At 36.3% G+C, this 17,001-nt stretch overlaps 1 protein-coding gene across 3 annotated transcripts in view; it reads left to right on the plus strand.

The window, feature by feature from the left end:
* frem2b (FRAS1 related extracellular matrix 2b) overlaps positions 1-17,001 on the plus strand; it is a 59,713-nt gene that overhangs the window by 20,591 nt on the left and 22,121 nt on the right. For all 3 annotated transcript variants that reach the window (XR_008605851.1, XM_055028182.1, XM_055028184.1), the window contains exons 3-6: positions 7,756-7,902; positions 10,486-10,716; positions 12,373-12,498; positions 13,430-13,681. Coding sequence is in view for 2 of the 3 variants with exons in the window: in XM_055028182.1 (XP_054884157.1) it covers positions 7,756-7,902; positions 10,486-10,716; positions 12,373-12,498; positions 13,430-13,681 (756 nt within the window). In the remaining variant the exon portion in view is untranslated. The remainder of the gene's footprint in view (positions 1-7,755; positions 7,903-10,485; positions 10,717-12,372; positions 12,499-13,429; positions 13,682-17,001) is intronic.

The following is a 17,001-nucleotide window of genomic DNA, read 5'->3' on the forward strand; positions in this document are numbered from 1 at the left end:
TGTTTTTAAGTGCACTTGTCACTAAAATGATACATGATGTGCCTTTAATAATACTATTAAAATTCTTTCCAGCGTTTATAATAATTTTGACATTGTCATGTAATTGGATTTTCCTGCTTGTGGAGGTTTGATCAGGAAGAGTTCCTGATCTTTAGTATGTGGCAGGGCATCTTCTGTACTTTGCAGGAAAACAGCAAACCAAACAGAACCTTGAATTGTCAGACAGTTGTTTGCTAAATTATCATTCAAAGGTTGCCTAGGAAAACATAAATCCAGCCGATAATAATTCATTTGTTCTTAAAAATCCATCAGGTGTGTGTGTACACTTGTATAAATTTACTAAATAATTGTCACCTTCTGAAAAGTCAGTAAATATGCTTTGAGTTATATTTTCAAAAAGAAATATTCCTTTGCATCAGTCAACCCAAATATAATTAGTGCTTTTATGACTGTTCTGTTTTACTAAACACAACTGACATCATAGCACTGTGTGAGGACACTGAACCTTAAATCAGGTTCCCAGGACGGGAGTGACCTTTTCGTATAATCAAATTGAACAGTACTTCCTCTGCTGTGTTTGTCTCTCAGAACACAAATAAAAAGGGGTTTCATTTAAAAAAAAAGAGCTTCCTGGATTCCTCTTTGCCTCACAGTAGACAGTAGACATATGAGAGGCTCCTACTTTGTGACCAAAAAGGACAGTCACAGTGTGGTTTCCACAGTAACCTTGAGTCAGAGTTAGAAAACAGAATGTATGAATGGCAATGTTTTTTTGTTTTTTTTTGTCTTTAATTTCTTTTTGTCAGTCATTTCTAGCTTAGATTGAGTTATTTATTAAAATTCTTGTGAAATCATGGTAATTTATAGCTTTTCTTTTATGTAGGCATATTACTGCACATGGCTCTACATGTGAGAAAATGGACTGGGCTTTTTGGAACCTCAAGTCCAAAATGTTAAAAGTATATGTGTCACTTTTGATCTTTGTCTGTTTGGAATAGTGCATGTGTATGGAATTCATTGTTGTGTCAAGATGGTATTACTTTCAGCAAAACACTATCTCATTTAAAACTAAACTGTCCATCTGAAACTACAAAGTACATTTTTCAAGTGTCCCCCAATGGTCTGATAATAACTGGGTGATTTAATCAGAAAGCATAGGAAGTTGTCAGTTTTACTTCAGCTTCAAGCATCCAGTATGGTGAGGTGAGTGTGTCTCAATCAGTGTTGGCACAGCAAGAGATTCAGTGATGTCACCTTTTCACAACATTTTAAGGGAATTTGCATCAGTTCTGTAGGAGTGGTGCACAAGTGGTTTTCAGCTTATGGGCTCATGGAAGTTGGTTTTAGCTGAGTATCAAATTATGTACGATATTGTCAAATTCATAGTAAGGTGGTATCAAGTCTTTCTACGCAATTGAAATGAAAGTCAGATAAGCAGTAGTATGACAGGCGTATTAGTTTCATTTTGTTCTTTGGTTTCCCGACCCACATTGTCCTGATCCGATATGGGTAGATTTGGGTCCATACCTTTTGTTTTTATGCCAGAGTCGAAGCATTGCCGGCATAGATGAGTTTATAATATAACTAATATAGTTTATTGGTTATATTGTCTTTATTAACAAAAGCATAACTACACATTGCATTCCTCATTTAGAATGATCACCAATAGTTTGATCACTTGTGTATATGTTTGAGATGGTAACCTCACAGGATTTTCCTGCTGAGGGCAAACCTCTTCTTGCCTTAAGCTTTGATGGGTTCTGTGACCCTGACATTTTTGTTCAGAAGCACCTCTGGCCTTTCTCTTGGCCTCCACAAATGTCGCCTGAGAGTGACCGCGGTTCCAAAACGGCCATGGTAGCAGAATGGGTTCTGAGGAGAGGTCAGATTTACTGCAGAGAAGTTCCCTGAGAGGGTATTAAAAGGTCTAGGGCTTGTGAAATAATAACTGTGCTAAATCTTTCAAGCCGTAGCCAACTCTCCACTTGTGACTGCAGAGACAAGGCTGAGGGTGATTAGACCATATCATGCTTTCTCTCTCTGCTTGGCCATGTGTTTTTCCCTTCAACAGGATTATTACATCCATTTTCCCTTAATTGGAGGGGCATAGAATATGCTGGTATAGTCTGGCACACTGAGGGATAGGTCATGAAATAAACATACTATACCTAAATGTTGACATGAAGATGAAGAAACATGTTTTCTATGACAGGGATCTATTCTTTTTACAAAGCAAAGCCATGCAGAGATTCTTTCCCTATTAAAATGGTATTTAAATCTATGTATTTCCAAAGCAAAATCGTTCCAGCAACAAAAGAAAATTGAAAATTTGGTTGGAAGATTTGAAATATCTACCAACATTTGACATGTTGCACAACTAAACAGATTAGAGTCTCCCTTGCAAATATATTAAAAGAAGACAAAGTACAGTGAAAGTGGAATTTCAAACCATATAAAATCCTCCCACATAATAGGTAAAGTTTTTCCGATCAGCATACTTTAACCAGTAATTCTATACACCAGATTATATAGTGACTTATATAACCCAAGATTTTAAAAAGTTACCTTTTCAACACTTTTACCCTCACGTTGGTTATACCTTTTGAAGTCTTTTTAATAACAAAAAGTGACCGCTAAAGTGAGTTTAATCCAGCTATATAAGGATAGTTATCTAATACCATCCCTCCCTCAGCCGTAATATATTAATTTAATAAATTTTTGTATTAAAACTACATGAGTGTATCATAAGTTGGATCATTTGTATATAACTCATAATATACAGATACAAAATATAGAAAATAAGCACTCTTTAAAATTGAATAGTTGGATTTTTTGTGAATTTCTGTAACCAAGATTTTTGCTTACATATAATGTTATAGATGAATGAAAATATTGTAAATATGGCTTGTAGTGTCTTTTGTTGCAACCTGAAGTGTGAAATAAACTTTAGTGAAGTTTGAGAACAAAATATGTATATAGGGTTATGTCTGGTTGAATGATGTGTGCCCAATTGATTTTTCTATGTTTTTTTTTTGGGAGGGAGGGGGGGGTATTTCATTGTAATCCATAGGGGGCCCAAAAATCTTTGTACCTCAGCATACTGGTCTAGAGTATGCTGAGGTACTTAAATGTCTCAGTGCATCTATTTAAAATAAGTTGTTTAATAAAGTTTAGTATTAAGATAGCAAAGAAATAGCTGACGTAAAGACTCACTTGCAGCTATTATTAGTGATATAAAGCGTATGCTCAGATTTTATGTGCTTATTAATAATTGAAGGCCGTCTAAAGTAAAATAAACTTGTTGCTTTTATTGCCAATTTAGTCCCTTTTTATAACAAATTAATAAATAACATTACTACAGCATACTGGCCAGTAGTTTTTGTTGCAAGCTAGTGTTTGTGTAGCTTTATTTTTGTTTCTATTTTAAAAGATCAGACAAATTATGTTTGACAATTAATGAATGATACATGCATATTTTTAGGTGTGCTGTCATTTAATCAACATTTACAGGTTGTTACCTGTTCATAGAGTCTGAGCACTGCAATGCTATCTCTGTAGGCAAATGGCTGCCTGTCTGTCTGCCCTGCTGAATTAACAGATGGGGGTTCATGGGGAATTGCAGTTATACAATGCTTGATGGTACCCAAATAAGGCCTGACTGCAACATGTACATTGGGAGGAGACAGGGGCTCTACGTTGGCAGAGTCAGGCCTCTCACATTCTTTAGCCTCTCTGAAAAGCCTTCTGTCTCTCATCACACAACCACCACCATGTGAGCAGAGAAAAGTTGTACAGCTAAATAGACTGTTTATTTATTTTAAAAAAATGATTAAGGTACAAGGGGTGCAAGAAAGGTTGAAACCTTTTGAAATGTCTACTACAAATGCTGAGTAACCTTGAATAAACCAGTGAAGCAATCAGTTGATTGAACTAATAAGGTGTCCTGTAGAAATTGATATAATGGATAATGCTTTTTAATGGCTGTCAAGCCGAAGTCAACAAAATGCAGTTCAGTTAAAAGGAGTGGAAAAAAAGGGATTTTGACGTAGTTCGCTAAATCTAGTCTCAGCGCTTTAAGGCCAAGCTAAAGATTAACTTTGCTGTTTTCCTTGGGGCCTCTTTGAAGTGGACTTACTCCAGCCCCTTCTTATCTTAATTAGAAAGAAATTTGGAGGAGTGAAGCGATTCTTTCGAAACTGGCACCTCCACTCCCCCAGTTCCTTGAAGTCTGTACTAATTCAGTTTTACCAGGTTAAAGTGTTTTCTCATGTAATTTTAGGCTTATGGTGCAAAACTATTTTGCTTCTGTGCAGTTTCTTGTGTTCCTAACTGATCCTGATATCTAAACTGACTCAGCATGTGATTGATGGCTAATTTCTCTAAAACACATTCACATAGTATCGGTCAAAGTATTTTACTTGTCCACCATTTTCAAAATCTAACTGAAGTTCATTTCACACCAATAAAACAATCCACATTCATTGTTTATTGCTGAAGCAATCTGTATCGGTCCTATATTTCAGTCCCAAAATGTACTATTCCTCATTCATTGATCAGTGTTTTTTAAATAAAATAGAAATCACCAAAATTATGCTTCAGTTTGCATATCAATTCTCTCACTGCCTAATATTTGCTTACTGGCCATTAAGATGGCGGTTTTAAAATTATTTCAAATTTGTCTGGCTCTTCTTTTTTTTTCCATCATTACAATTTCCACCTTTTCCTGTGCACCTTAGCACTTGATAGTACATATTGTTATACCAAAGTCTTCAAATACATTGCTTAATTTCCAAACCCCTCATAGTAAATGGGTTATAAAGCAGAGGAGTCAGGATCTCTCTTGAGTTATTACTGTAATGGACCAACACAACCTATGCTTCTCTAAATGTTTGCACAGAACCTGGAACAGATAGATGTGTGTGGCATTTCTCTCTCAACACTAAAATGTCTCCAAAAAAGGCCAGGCTGAGCAAGCTGAGTAGCCACTCTGCAGCCAACAGACTGTCCACTGACAATCTGGCCAATCCGAGAAATAAATCTGTTCATACATCTAAAATATGTGTTTATTTGGAATCAATGACAAAACTATAATACAATATCCAACTTTCTGGCTGTAAAGCAGAACTTCAAAAAGACTCCAAAATAACTCAATGTCCGATTCGAACTAGTCAGATATTCCTTTCAAATTTGCCTGTTCATGTCCATGTCTGTTCCAGTGCTGACATTTGATGGGATCTGTCCCAACTCCAGCCTTTGGAATCTGGAAATGCACCAAGGGAAGGATTGCCAACTTTGGATGGGAGTTTTAGAGTTTTAGGGTTTTGGGTGAAATCAGTAGCAAGCAAAACATACTATGAACAAATTTAAGTCAGAATACTTTACTGTGTTAAATGCAAAACTGAATGATTTGTTGCATTGATGCTTACTGTGGCTGGAACCCTGACAAAATTAACAATGTACAGTTAAAAGACTGTTCTTAAAGTGGCTGCTTAAACTTGAAGCAGTTTAAGCAGGTCATATTGACACCATTATCCTTTTTTTATACAGTACATTGTGTTTGGTCAGAAAACTGTGGATTGCTTTTTGTTTTGAAACAAGAACATACCTCTTTGAAACTCAGTTTCATGAACATTATGTCCTAAAAGTAAGCACCTTAATGCAATAAATTTTATTTGACGCATAAAATTCATTGCCATGAACAAGATGCTTTATTGTTTGCCTTGGGGCATTCTTGGCATATGCATCTGACAACAACTTAGGTAGTTTTTCTTTCAAAATGTTCTAAGTTTAAAATCATGGCCAAGATACCAGACAGATGGCCAAGACTTACTTTTATTTTCCTTGGTGAGGGACAGGCTCAAAAGCTTAGGGATCACACATGCAGTGTTTACCACTGGCATCCGTGCCACACTGCTGGCCTTAATCCAAGTGGAGCACTGAGGTCCTGTCATACAAAGGTCACCTGTCTTCAGAAGAATGATGTGGAACACACAGGAAGAAAAAATCCTGCTCTGTAGTAGACCTTGGGAAGGCATGACTCATGCAATGATTGTAGTGCCTTTTTACCAGGTACTGTAATCGAATACAACTCATTCTGCATGTGCCTTTTTCAACCAAGACATTAAAGATGAAACAGGAAATATTGTTTTTTTTTTGTATTTTATTTGATTTAAAATTTGTGTCTCAATGTGTGTTGCAAAAACCTTAAAAGTCAAGAGAGTGATCATATACACTGTTGCTAGGAAGATTTTATTACATGTTCAGGCACACACGGTTGTTTATATTTCTATCTGTATGAGGACTTTATGTAGACTTCCATTCAATTTAGTAACTGCATTTATGTCTACCCCAGACATTATACTTAATCCTAACTCATACTAGTATGTTCTTATCCCTAAGCATCACCAAAACTCAATTAAAGCTAAATATAATCCCTGAGCCTAAACAACGAGGCCCACCTCATATTGGCAGGATTAGGAACAGGCTTTGATCTCCGCAAGGCACATTGGTCTTCAGAATGTTAGTGAATATGCCAGAAGTGGTCCTAAGAAGAATATAAATAAGTACACACACATGCATCATATCAGGACTTTGCATTGACTTCCATTCATTTTCCCTTCATTTCTATAACCTAACCCAGACTTTCACCCTAAACTGAATCACTAGCAGATTCCTAATCCTAACCCTAATCTAAATCAAATACACACCTTAATCTTAAATCTAATCCCTTATCCAAAAACAGTATTTTCCTGAAGGGGGCCTTATAAGACCTTACAAGGTGGGAATACTAAGACACACACGTACACACGCAAACTCCCACATACATCTTAACCTCCCTCACACATAATACAACACCCATGGTGAAAGTGTAATGGCTCTATGGCGCTTAAAGAGAAAAGGAAATGAACGCAGCAAAGTGGTCAGCTGGAGGTGACAGATTTACTGACCATAACAATAAGGGTGGTGCTGTGCAGAGACTTTCACTGGTGCCTAACATAAACAACAGCAGCACTCTGAATTCTTTCTGCATTGTTCCTGAACCCTCCTGGCAGTTTTGCTTTTATCCCACCTCTTTCTGTACCGTTAGCTGTTTAGGGGATCACTCATCTGAATCTCTCATGGCTCCTTCCTAATAGGAGAAGCCAGCAGGTCTTACTGTGCAGGCTTTAACTTTTATTAACCTTTGCCATTATTTACGCTGTTAGCTACTCCTATGGCAATTAAAATATCAAAGTCTGATGCAGTTTCTTTATGCGTCACTGTGTGTGCTTGTTCCAATGTTTTCTGGTGGAGTTTGTGTATGTGTGCACGTTTGATGTCTGTTTTTGTGCCCGTGCTTTGAGTCTTTATGGTCAAATGGTAGCAGTCTTGCCCTTCGGTGTTTTGAGCTTATAGTCTTTGAATACAACTTCAAAAGGGAAGAATAAAACATCTCAGTCCATCCAGAAAACAGACACCCTTCATCTTAATTAGAAATAAAGCAATTAGATTGCACAAACTTTGTTCCTTTGACTGAAGGGTTTTGCACACCGCATACCTCCCACTGAGTCCTGGCTAAGACTCAAAATCAACTTCCTAAGATGTCAATGAAATCACTCTAATAAGGGATATTAATTTTTTGCTCCAGACTAAAAACAACCACCGTGTTCATTTCAGAAATATATTTTTGAATACTCAGTCCTGGCTAGGTTATCTGACTATGTTTTCTTTTGCAGCTTTGTAAACTGAAGAACCTTCTTTCACTTCTCTGTGCAGGTGGCAACAAGCTGAGAAATCAGCAGTTCAGGCTAAATTGGGCTTGGATTTCCTTGGAAAAGGAACACTATGTGGTGGACGAGGAGGTCAAGTTCCTAGAGGTGGTGCTGAAACGTCGTGGTTACCTGGGAGAGACTTCGTTTGTTAGTAAGTAGATTTTTCCTCAACCTGCCTTTTGAGGTCCTCAGATTTTATTTTACAACCATAACTTAAGATTCTAACAAAAAAGTGCACAAAGAAGATATTGTTTGGCAAGCCATTATATTGAAAGACAAGCAGACCCTTTGATAAATTTAGGGACAAAAGTAAGACTTGCTCAGAAATTCAGAAGGGTCACTCAGGTTATGACCTTTAACCTCTCTCCTCCGGCCAGTGTTTGTGTTTCAATCAGACAATAGCAAAGGACAATCCCATAATGGCTGTGCGTTCACATGCATAAAGCCTAAGTTAGTGACTATAAAGGATGAACTCAAACCGTGAATTTACTAGAACAAAACACTTTTTAAATCTTGTTTGTTCAAATGTCTCAAATTCTTGCTACTGGTACTATTTTTATTGTAACTAAAATGGCTTCTTGCTAAAGGTTTACCTGTTGAGATAATTTCAGCTGGTTTTATATTTTATTTTTTAATGGCCCCAGATCTAATAGTAAAACATAAGATTTAAATGTTACAAAACATTCTGGTCTGCTTTTTACTGTGTGTGTCTGCGCACAGATGCTTTCGAATTATTTAAAAGTGTAATCTTTTAGTTTGACTCACAATCTATTGCTTCTTCTTTTAAAGGTGATAAAAGCTTTTATTGGGCCATTTTCTTAAAAACATAAAATGAGTACATCTTTGTTCTCTCAACATTGGGTGTCTCCTGTATCAATCAATTTTAACTGGTCATTTTCAGCATCAATGTTTAGTTGTTTTTTTTTTTTTCAGAAATATCTTAGAGAAAATTTTATAGTTCAATAAAGTCAGCTCTATTACGTCTCTTTCAAAAACAAAAATGATATTTGATGTTATATGTAAAAAAAAAATCAAAGTGCTGCCATGACTTTCTCACTGCTTGCTGAAAAAGTTTCTCATAAAAAACCTTTTGATGAAAACTTAGGATAGCTTAATTTGACCTGCCATGCCGAACTCTGATCAAAGAATGCCCCCAGTGGTGGGATATTGCCTCACTGCTCTGTGTACACAGTGAAGGCTGCATCAGTTTGGAGGCTACAGTTAGCCCACCTGCCATGAATCCTTAGAAAACTGCTGTGATCAGGGCCATTCATCGCAGGCCTCGTGTGGGACATAGAATTCAGGCAAATTATATTTTCTCCTTTCATGGCTCTTTGAAGGCTGGAGATCTTTTAAGCCGCATTGAGTGTGACTGTTTTATCTCAGCATAGACGTGCAACGACATTTTCCACTATCTAAGCTTGCAAATCATAATCCAGTTTCATTTTCATCAAATACTGAAACCGCATTTTTTTAAGAACTGCTAACTTTGCAATCCTCAACCTGAAAATTATTGGATATATTGTCTGTATTTACAAAGTAACTATAGTTTTCATAGCCTTTTCTTCTGCAGTGTTTCACATTTTTTTATGCACAGCAACCTAACATATTTACATGTTTTATGTTGCTGCTGCTGCATGCTTTTTTTCCAAAGCTCTGATGCATGTTATGTAGTCAGTTAGCAAAGACAATGGAGGCGCTGTGTGACATTTCACTGGCCTCAGTGCTCTGACCCATCAGGAATCATGCCAGAGTCACCGCTATGGTGACTACGAGTATACAGCCAAACAGTGGGCATACAAAAGGTCAGAAACTGCATGGTGGACTAAGACCATTTTTACTGAGATCAGTCCTGTTTCAACTTTTTGATTTTGTTCCTGCCAGGATGATAAAAAAATTGCATCCCCCTCATCAGTTTTTTGGATTTCATACTCAGCCGGTCGTATTGCTCATCAAATATCAACTGAGTCTGAAACTGTAGAATTATAATTTTTATTTGAATAATAAAAAAAAAAGATGTGACTTCTAATGTTTTTAGGACTACTGTTTAATTAAATAAACTGGGCAACAGCTTACAAAAAAACACTACAGAGGAAAACATGAGTTGCACATCAAATTGTTAACATCTTCTTGTTATTACCAAGCAAATAAAAGAATTGCACTGTTTATAAAAAGTTGTGTGCTGCTTTTATGAGAAGGAAATCAACAGCAGCACTCTGAATTCTTTCTGAATTGTTCCTGAACCCTCTTGGCAGTTGTGCTTTTATGCCACCACTTTGTGTTCAAGTCAGATTTTGAGTGCTATCAAAACGCTGACTTGTTCAATGGTCTACTTCAGCGCTTTATCAGGCAGAAAGATTAGAATTGGAAAAATTGTAAAGAAACAGTAATGTTTCAAGGTTATTAAACAACAGAGAATCCACCCAGATTAAACTTTACAACAGCTTCTGAAGTAAAAAGCTAAACCCATTTGATCCTTTGTTTTTTCACATAAAGGATACTTTATAAAAATTGTACATGGCTTTCATATAGATTGAACAACACAACAGTTTAAATGTTCACAAACACATCCTGTATCTAAACTAAGAGTTCATTTTACCTCAATCATAAAATCCAGTTGGCACAATAAAGAAGGCAAGAGAGCAAAGAGCCTCTGAAGGTGAAATATGAAGATTAAAAATTCACATAAACAGATTGTAGAAGATAAACAAAGAAATCCACATCTTTCTTTAAGGCATCGGCACAAAGGATAATACTGCAGTGAAGGACAAAGACTTCCGTGGGAAGGCTCAGAAACAGGTGCAGTTCAACCCAGGCCAGACCACAGCCACCTGGAAAGTCAGAATCCTGTCAGACAGCGAATATGAGGTGTCAGAAACCTTCCAAATTGTCCTGTCCGACCCGGTGATGGCTGCTCTCGAATTCCCAGAGGTTGCTAGAGTGGAGATCCTGGACCCAGATGACGGTCAGTTACTATTTTTCTCAAAAATATGTTTGCAGCTTAATGTGGTTTAAAGAGTCATACCTACTGCTACAATTGCCTTTGATATCTACTAAGCCCTTGCATGGTTTTGAAACACACTTAGAAGTTCACTTTAACAGGCAAAGATGTCAGTTATGGTTTTGAAGAAGTAGCAACAAAAAACAGTATTACCACATGCTGTTTTTTCTACTAAACAGAACACAAAAGCCTGACAAGCAGTATGTTCATTTAGGTACTGTACAAAACTGGCTAAACCAGCAATTTTCTCATAGTTTGTTTGTCTTTTAAGTAGTAGAGAGCTTGGTTAAAAAAAAAAAAATCCCTCAACCCTTGTCAAAGCTAGCTTCATGTTTGGATTTGATCATGGAAATTCATCTTTCATCTGCCTGAGGGCATCAGAGCTCTATAAATACAGCGCTAATCCAGAAGATAAAAGAGGGCTGACAAAGTAAAAATACTGAGCACTACCGCATTATGAAGGCTGGTACAGGTTCTAATTTTAGACAAGTATGGGCTTTGAAGGTATTGTCTTTCCTCAAATGTCATGGAACATTATTAGACAGATTGGTTTTGCACTTCATGTGAAATGCTCATTGTGATAACAGGGAAGAAGCAGAGCTAGAACAGATAAAAAGGTGCTGATGAAAAGAAATTGTTTACACTTGTAGAACTGGAATAGAAAAGAGCAAATATTGATCCTATAAGTTTTTATTGAACAGAAATTTATTTCTAGACATTGTATAATAATTAACATGTTTATGAAAAGCTTGTTTTTAGGCAAACACTTAGAGCTGGAGGGCTGTCAAGAAAACAAAAAAAGTCAGCTGCCTTTCTTAAGGAAAAAGGTTTTGTTTTTTTATCCCTCATGCCCTGAGCAGCCTCTGTTGTCCTACAGCTACATCGATTATTATTGCATTCTACTGTTTATAGTTTTCAAAGTTTTAAAGTATTTTGGCCTGTCAAGGTCACATAAACTCCAAAGGCATAAAAATAGTTCTATTTTTTTGTCTGAGAGCATATGCTTAGAAAGGCCGCAGGACCTCCACGCAGAACCAGTGAGAATAAATTATTACAGACCAGACCGACTACATTAGCTGAAATTCAGAAAGAACTAAGTATTGTGGAGAGAAGCTAGGATATTATGCGTTGTTTGCACTGGGTTAAGAAAGGACAACACATTTATCTACTGCCTGAACAGTACAATGGCCTTCCTGTGGAGGTACAGATAACTGAAGCCAAAGCCATTTAAAAAGATTTTCTGACTGAAATGTTGCAAAATTATTTGTGTTTTGAATGACCTACAAAACGCATGGAAGGAAACAAAAAAGGAGTTTTCGTAAAATGTTCATTAAAGAAAATGTGATGTTTCAGTTTAGAAAGACAAATTGAAACAAAAATTGTCTTGCAAGAAAACAAATCAAATCGGAGTAGCAAAAGGCAAACTAGAAAGATGTTTTTTTTTTTTTTTAAATCACAACATTTTCCACATTTAATAGGTCCACACAATTACATTTTTATGGTGCATGGTCCAAAAAAAAGGTGGTAAATCTGTTGATAAATGTGGTAAAAATGTTTGCATTCCTGTATTACAGTGAAAACAGATTGAACGTGATTATTTAACTATTTTCCAACATGCAGAATCAACAGTGTTCATACCCTCAGCTGTATACTACATAGAGGAGGACATTGGTGAGCTGCTCATCCCTGTACTCAGAAGTGGGGATGTGAATCAAGAGCTTATGGTTATTTGCTACACTCAGCAAGGTAACACCATCACTGTGTGTGTTGACATTAATGCTGTCTTAGTTATTGTTGGCATGTGGTTTGCATAAATCCTAACGTGTTTTAGTGTTGCATAACCAGAAAAGGTGCTGCAGATTTCTTCTTATTTAGTTTTATAAACCCTTGGCAGATACAGTTGTACCCAATTCAGATTTTTCTTTGAAATATCAAATGTAAAAAGACATAAAAACAGCATTCAAAGGTTTTTTCTCTAACCATTCTAAGAGGAGTCAGTATAAAGTATTTTTCTAAAGAAAAGGCAGACAGATCAATAACTAATTTTAGCAATGAGCCTGATTAGCACAGCATTACTAAACATTAATAAAAAGTGAAAAGTCACAGAATTGCACAGAGGGGATTGAATACTTGCTAAATCTAGCGACAATGTTGCCTAGTTGAAAATATGTTCTTCACTCAGCAACAATTTCCTTCCTTTCCATCAGAGTGATCAGGCTCACTGATTGGAAAAAGAAAGTTTTTTTTTTTTTTGTTTTTTTTTCCAGCTGGTCACAGGTTAGAACTGGTCAACCTAAACATTGTTGGTCCGGTCATCCTTGAGCGCAGATCCTGTAATTAGTGTTGTAAAGTATATAAATGACGATGACGATTCTATTTAGATGTGAATTAAATAATCTGCTTGTTTGATTTTGTTGGATGAGATTCTGATCTGGAGAGTTGAGATTAGCAACGAGGTTCAATAAACATTTTACAGAAAATTAACTATTTTGCATTGAATTACTATAACATTGGGGGTGGGGGGTTCAGATGCACAGCAGACTTGATTGTTAATTCAATAAGAGCTAAATATATTGTTAGAAAAAAAGGCAAATTATACAACAGATCATGCTTTGTATTGTGTGAAATTTCAGCTCATTAAATTTGTATTCTGTAATTCTCTTTTCTGCCCGTTCAGTTTCCGCCACAGGCACTGTCCCCACCACTGTGCTGTCCTACTCTGATTACATCTCTAGGCCTGAGGACCACCACAGCATCCTGCGCTTTGACAAGGGAGAGATAGAGAAATCCTGTCGGATAGTGATAATTGATGATTCCTTGTACGAAGATGAGGAAAGCTTCAATGTCACCCTCAGCATGCCCATGGGAGGACGCCTCAGCGCACAGTTCCCCACAGCCAGAGTCATAATCATTCCAGATATGGATGATGGTAAGAGAGCATTTCACTGATTGTAACTTTGCATTAAAATGCAATCAGTCCAATAAATTACAGGGCTGTGATTGTTCAGTGATTTCTTTGGCAGTTTTTTTTTTCTACATTTTACATTTTTAGAAATGTTTAAGGAATAAAATAAAACAAACTACTTTTTTGTTCTAATTGCCCTTCTTTCCTATAAGTGTTCTTTATGCCACGTATAAAGTGTGAAAGTGTCTGAACTTGAATGTATTCTTACAGCAGAAACAATGACTTCAGGAAAAGTTTTGAAATTCCTTTTCAACTCACCCATAAAATTATCAAGGGACTCAGAACATGTCAGTGGCCATTATGTTTTTGTATATTCTGTTTGCTTGTGTTTCACTGACTATGTCTGAGAGAAAATGTTTGGGTGTGCAGTCTTCCTCCTTTGGAGGTAAAGTGTTTATCTCAAATCTGCAGGCACGCATTGTTGGGCTGCTGGCTCCCATATCTTCCTGATTTCCTTTGTTCCGAACACCTGTCTCCTTCTCTTCACTCCCCTATCAATCTGACAATCTGTGAAAGTACGGCTGCAGTGAGGACTCCATAAGATTGTAGGCAGGTCACAATGCATAATAGAAAAATTATTCAAAATTTACTGAAAATAAAATCACTTTTTTAGTCATATATCTGAAGTGATTAAACAATATTTGGTTATAAAAAACATTTTGATTGTTAACTTTTAAGAGTAAACATATGACAACTGACTCTAAAGCTTGAACTTTCATGGACAAATTTGGATTTGCATGAACGTACAATTGCAAACCAGTAGAATTGAGCAACCAGATGATAATTGCTATTAGATTTTTAAAAGACCAAAGCAAGTTCATCTGATTATGTAAAATCTACTACAGGAAATCACATTAACAGAACATTTTCTTTAAAACTACTAAAAGAATATATGCTTTTTAACCCCTTTAGAGTCACAGTCTGAAAACGCCTGGATTTTTCTTTAAATATTTTCCTGTTAAGGATAAGTATGGAAAAAGAAAATAGCTTCAGACTTTATTACTTAATCTCCAGGGGCTTGTCCTTCCATTTATCCACCTATTTGCCCTCTGGTTTTTCTCAGGTTTCAGGTATCATCCATAAATTTATGGAGCGGATTTTTTCTATTTCTACCTTAAAAAATAGACAAAACAAAAGAAAACAAGAAACACAAAAGAGAATTACTTCCATAAAATCATAAGAGAGTTTAAAACCATACGACAGACTGTCATTATTTATTAAACAAAGACAAAACGAAAAGGTGTGTTTGAAATGGGGTTTAAATATAAACTTTTAGTTCTGATTCTTGTAAAGTTTATGCTCAATTAAAACTACACAACCTGTCAACCTGTGCTTTATTGCCGACATATATAATAGATCAGAATCCGGTTTAAAATCCCACAGTAAGAAAAGTTTGGAAAAGTGTTAACACATTTGCTCTTTGCAGACTTTTAGTATGGGAATTTTAGATGCAAGTCATGTATTTAATGACAATTAAATACATGACTTAACACTGCAGGAATCCAATTAATATGCTAAGAGCATAAAAAGAACAGCTATCGAAATAAAGGGATGCACCGATTAATAGTTTTTTTTAGAGGCTTTTCTTCCTTAATTTCTTAACTTCTTTATTCACTGACCCGACTCTGAACTTTTCTCATTTTCCTCCTCTGACTGGGTAATGTTTTCTCTGGGATACTGCTGCTGCAAATTGGCTTACAGATCCCTGAAGAAACTTGATTGCTAACTTTTTTAAGGACCCTATGGCTTTTTTTTTTCTTTCTTATCAGTAAAGACTAACTGATTTCTGTAAGCTATATCTTGACTAAGAGACTTTCCTATTTTACTCCAGCTTTGTTGAAATCTGTAATTTCCCAGTAATGTTGACAAAATTTATCAAAATCTGCAGCTTTTTTTAAAAAAACCTACACAGTGAGGATCTTATTTAGTCAATTCCGTTCTGTTTTATCCTTCCAGTCTGCTTTGAAATGGAGGATGCTACGTATTTATAAAAGTTAGCAAACTGTTGTGGCCATGAGTGTAACCTGAGACTGAGCTTGGGAGCTTTCCACCCCTACTACTCTGGAGTATTGACTGCAGCTGCTGAAAATGACAGCATTAAGTGTTCTGTCCCTCTCCATTGAAACTAATAGATTTCAATTTCATGGTCTTTACTGATGGCTTTAACTGTGACAGTGTCAGTCATGGGTGTCTTTTTAGCTCCCATGTTTAAAGGTGACAAATGTCCTCCCAGAATGAAGAATCAATGATATTCGAAAATAAGTTAAGCAGTTAAATAAACAGAAGTTTCAGAGAAATATAGGCACTTCTCTGAAACTGTAAAAGGCAGACCAAATTTGCAGTCAGTCAGAATATATGTGTGATGTGGTTACTGTTTCTGACCAGTTATGTCCTGTGCAGAAAAATGGCAACACTTTTAAAAGTATTAAAGAGGGGTGTAGAGAGTGTCTTACAGAAGTATCTGTACTCCTTCAACCTTTTTCCATGTTACAACGAGAACAGTGGAAAAATACAAACATTTCTTTAATTCTTTTGTAAACAAAGATCCTAAAAGTGTGGTGTGTATGGATTGTTTGTTCCTCTGAATCAGTACGTTGTGGAACCCTCTTTTTTCTACGTCTGTGTCTCTACTGGTTTTGATCAAAGCAAATCCTTTGTACCATCTTCTTTGAAATGTTGCTGAAACTCAGTCAGATTGGAAAAATAGCAATTTAAAAATTTTCCTAATTTTTTTGGGGGGTTTTTTTGTTTTGTTTTGTTTTGTTTTTTTTGTTTTTTTTGCATAATTTTACACTTCCATTCAGTATACTGCCTCTAGAAACAGTTCAACACAAAAAATTCCCCCTCTAGCTAAACAAGGTGAGGGGCATCAACTAACTCTCTCACTCTTTGTTTACCCAGCAACCACCAGTGGTGTTTTGCACTGTGCCTCAACGGCATGTTGTCCTCTCAAGTGCAACAGCTCAAGAGGACAATATGGATAAAACAGGAAAGGTCACACCGCCAGTTTGCCAGTAGTTCTAATATTTAAAGCAAAAAAAAAAAAAATCTGAATCATTAATTATTGATACTGATTGATTTGAAGCACTTATGGAAGATAGTGTTTGCACAGTGACAGACTCCAGAGCGTGTGAACCGTTGTTCAGCCGGAGTATTCTGAGTTCAAAACTAAATAGACTCTGTAACCATGCATTGTAGATTTACTAGATTATTGCTGCGTCCTTCCGGGCTTATGTCTATTTCACTTTCCTGAGATGATCCAAATACATTGTGAATTGACCACA

The sequence above is a fragment of the Poeciliopsis prolifica genome, unplaced genomic scaffold (genome assembly GCF_027474105.1).
Source record: "Poeciliopsis prolifica strain line A6 unplaced genomic scaffold, Auburn_PproV2 SCAFFOLD004, whole genome shotgun sequence".
Lineage (NCBI taxonomy): Eukaryota > Metazoa > Chordata > Actinopteri > Cyprinodontiformes > Poeciliidae > Poeciliopsis > Poeciliopsis prolifica.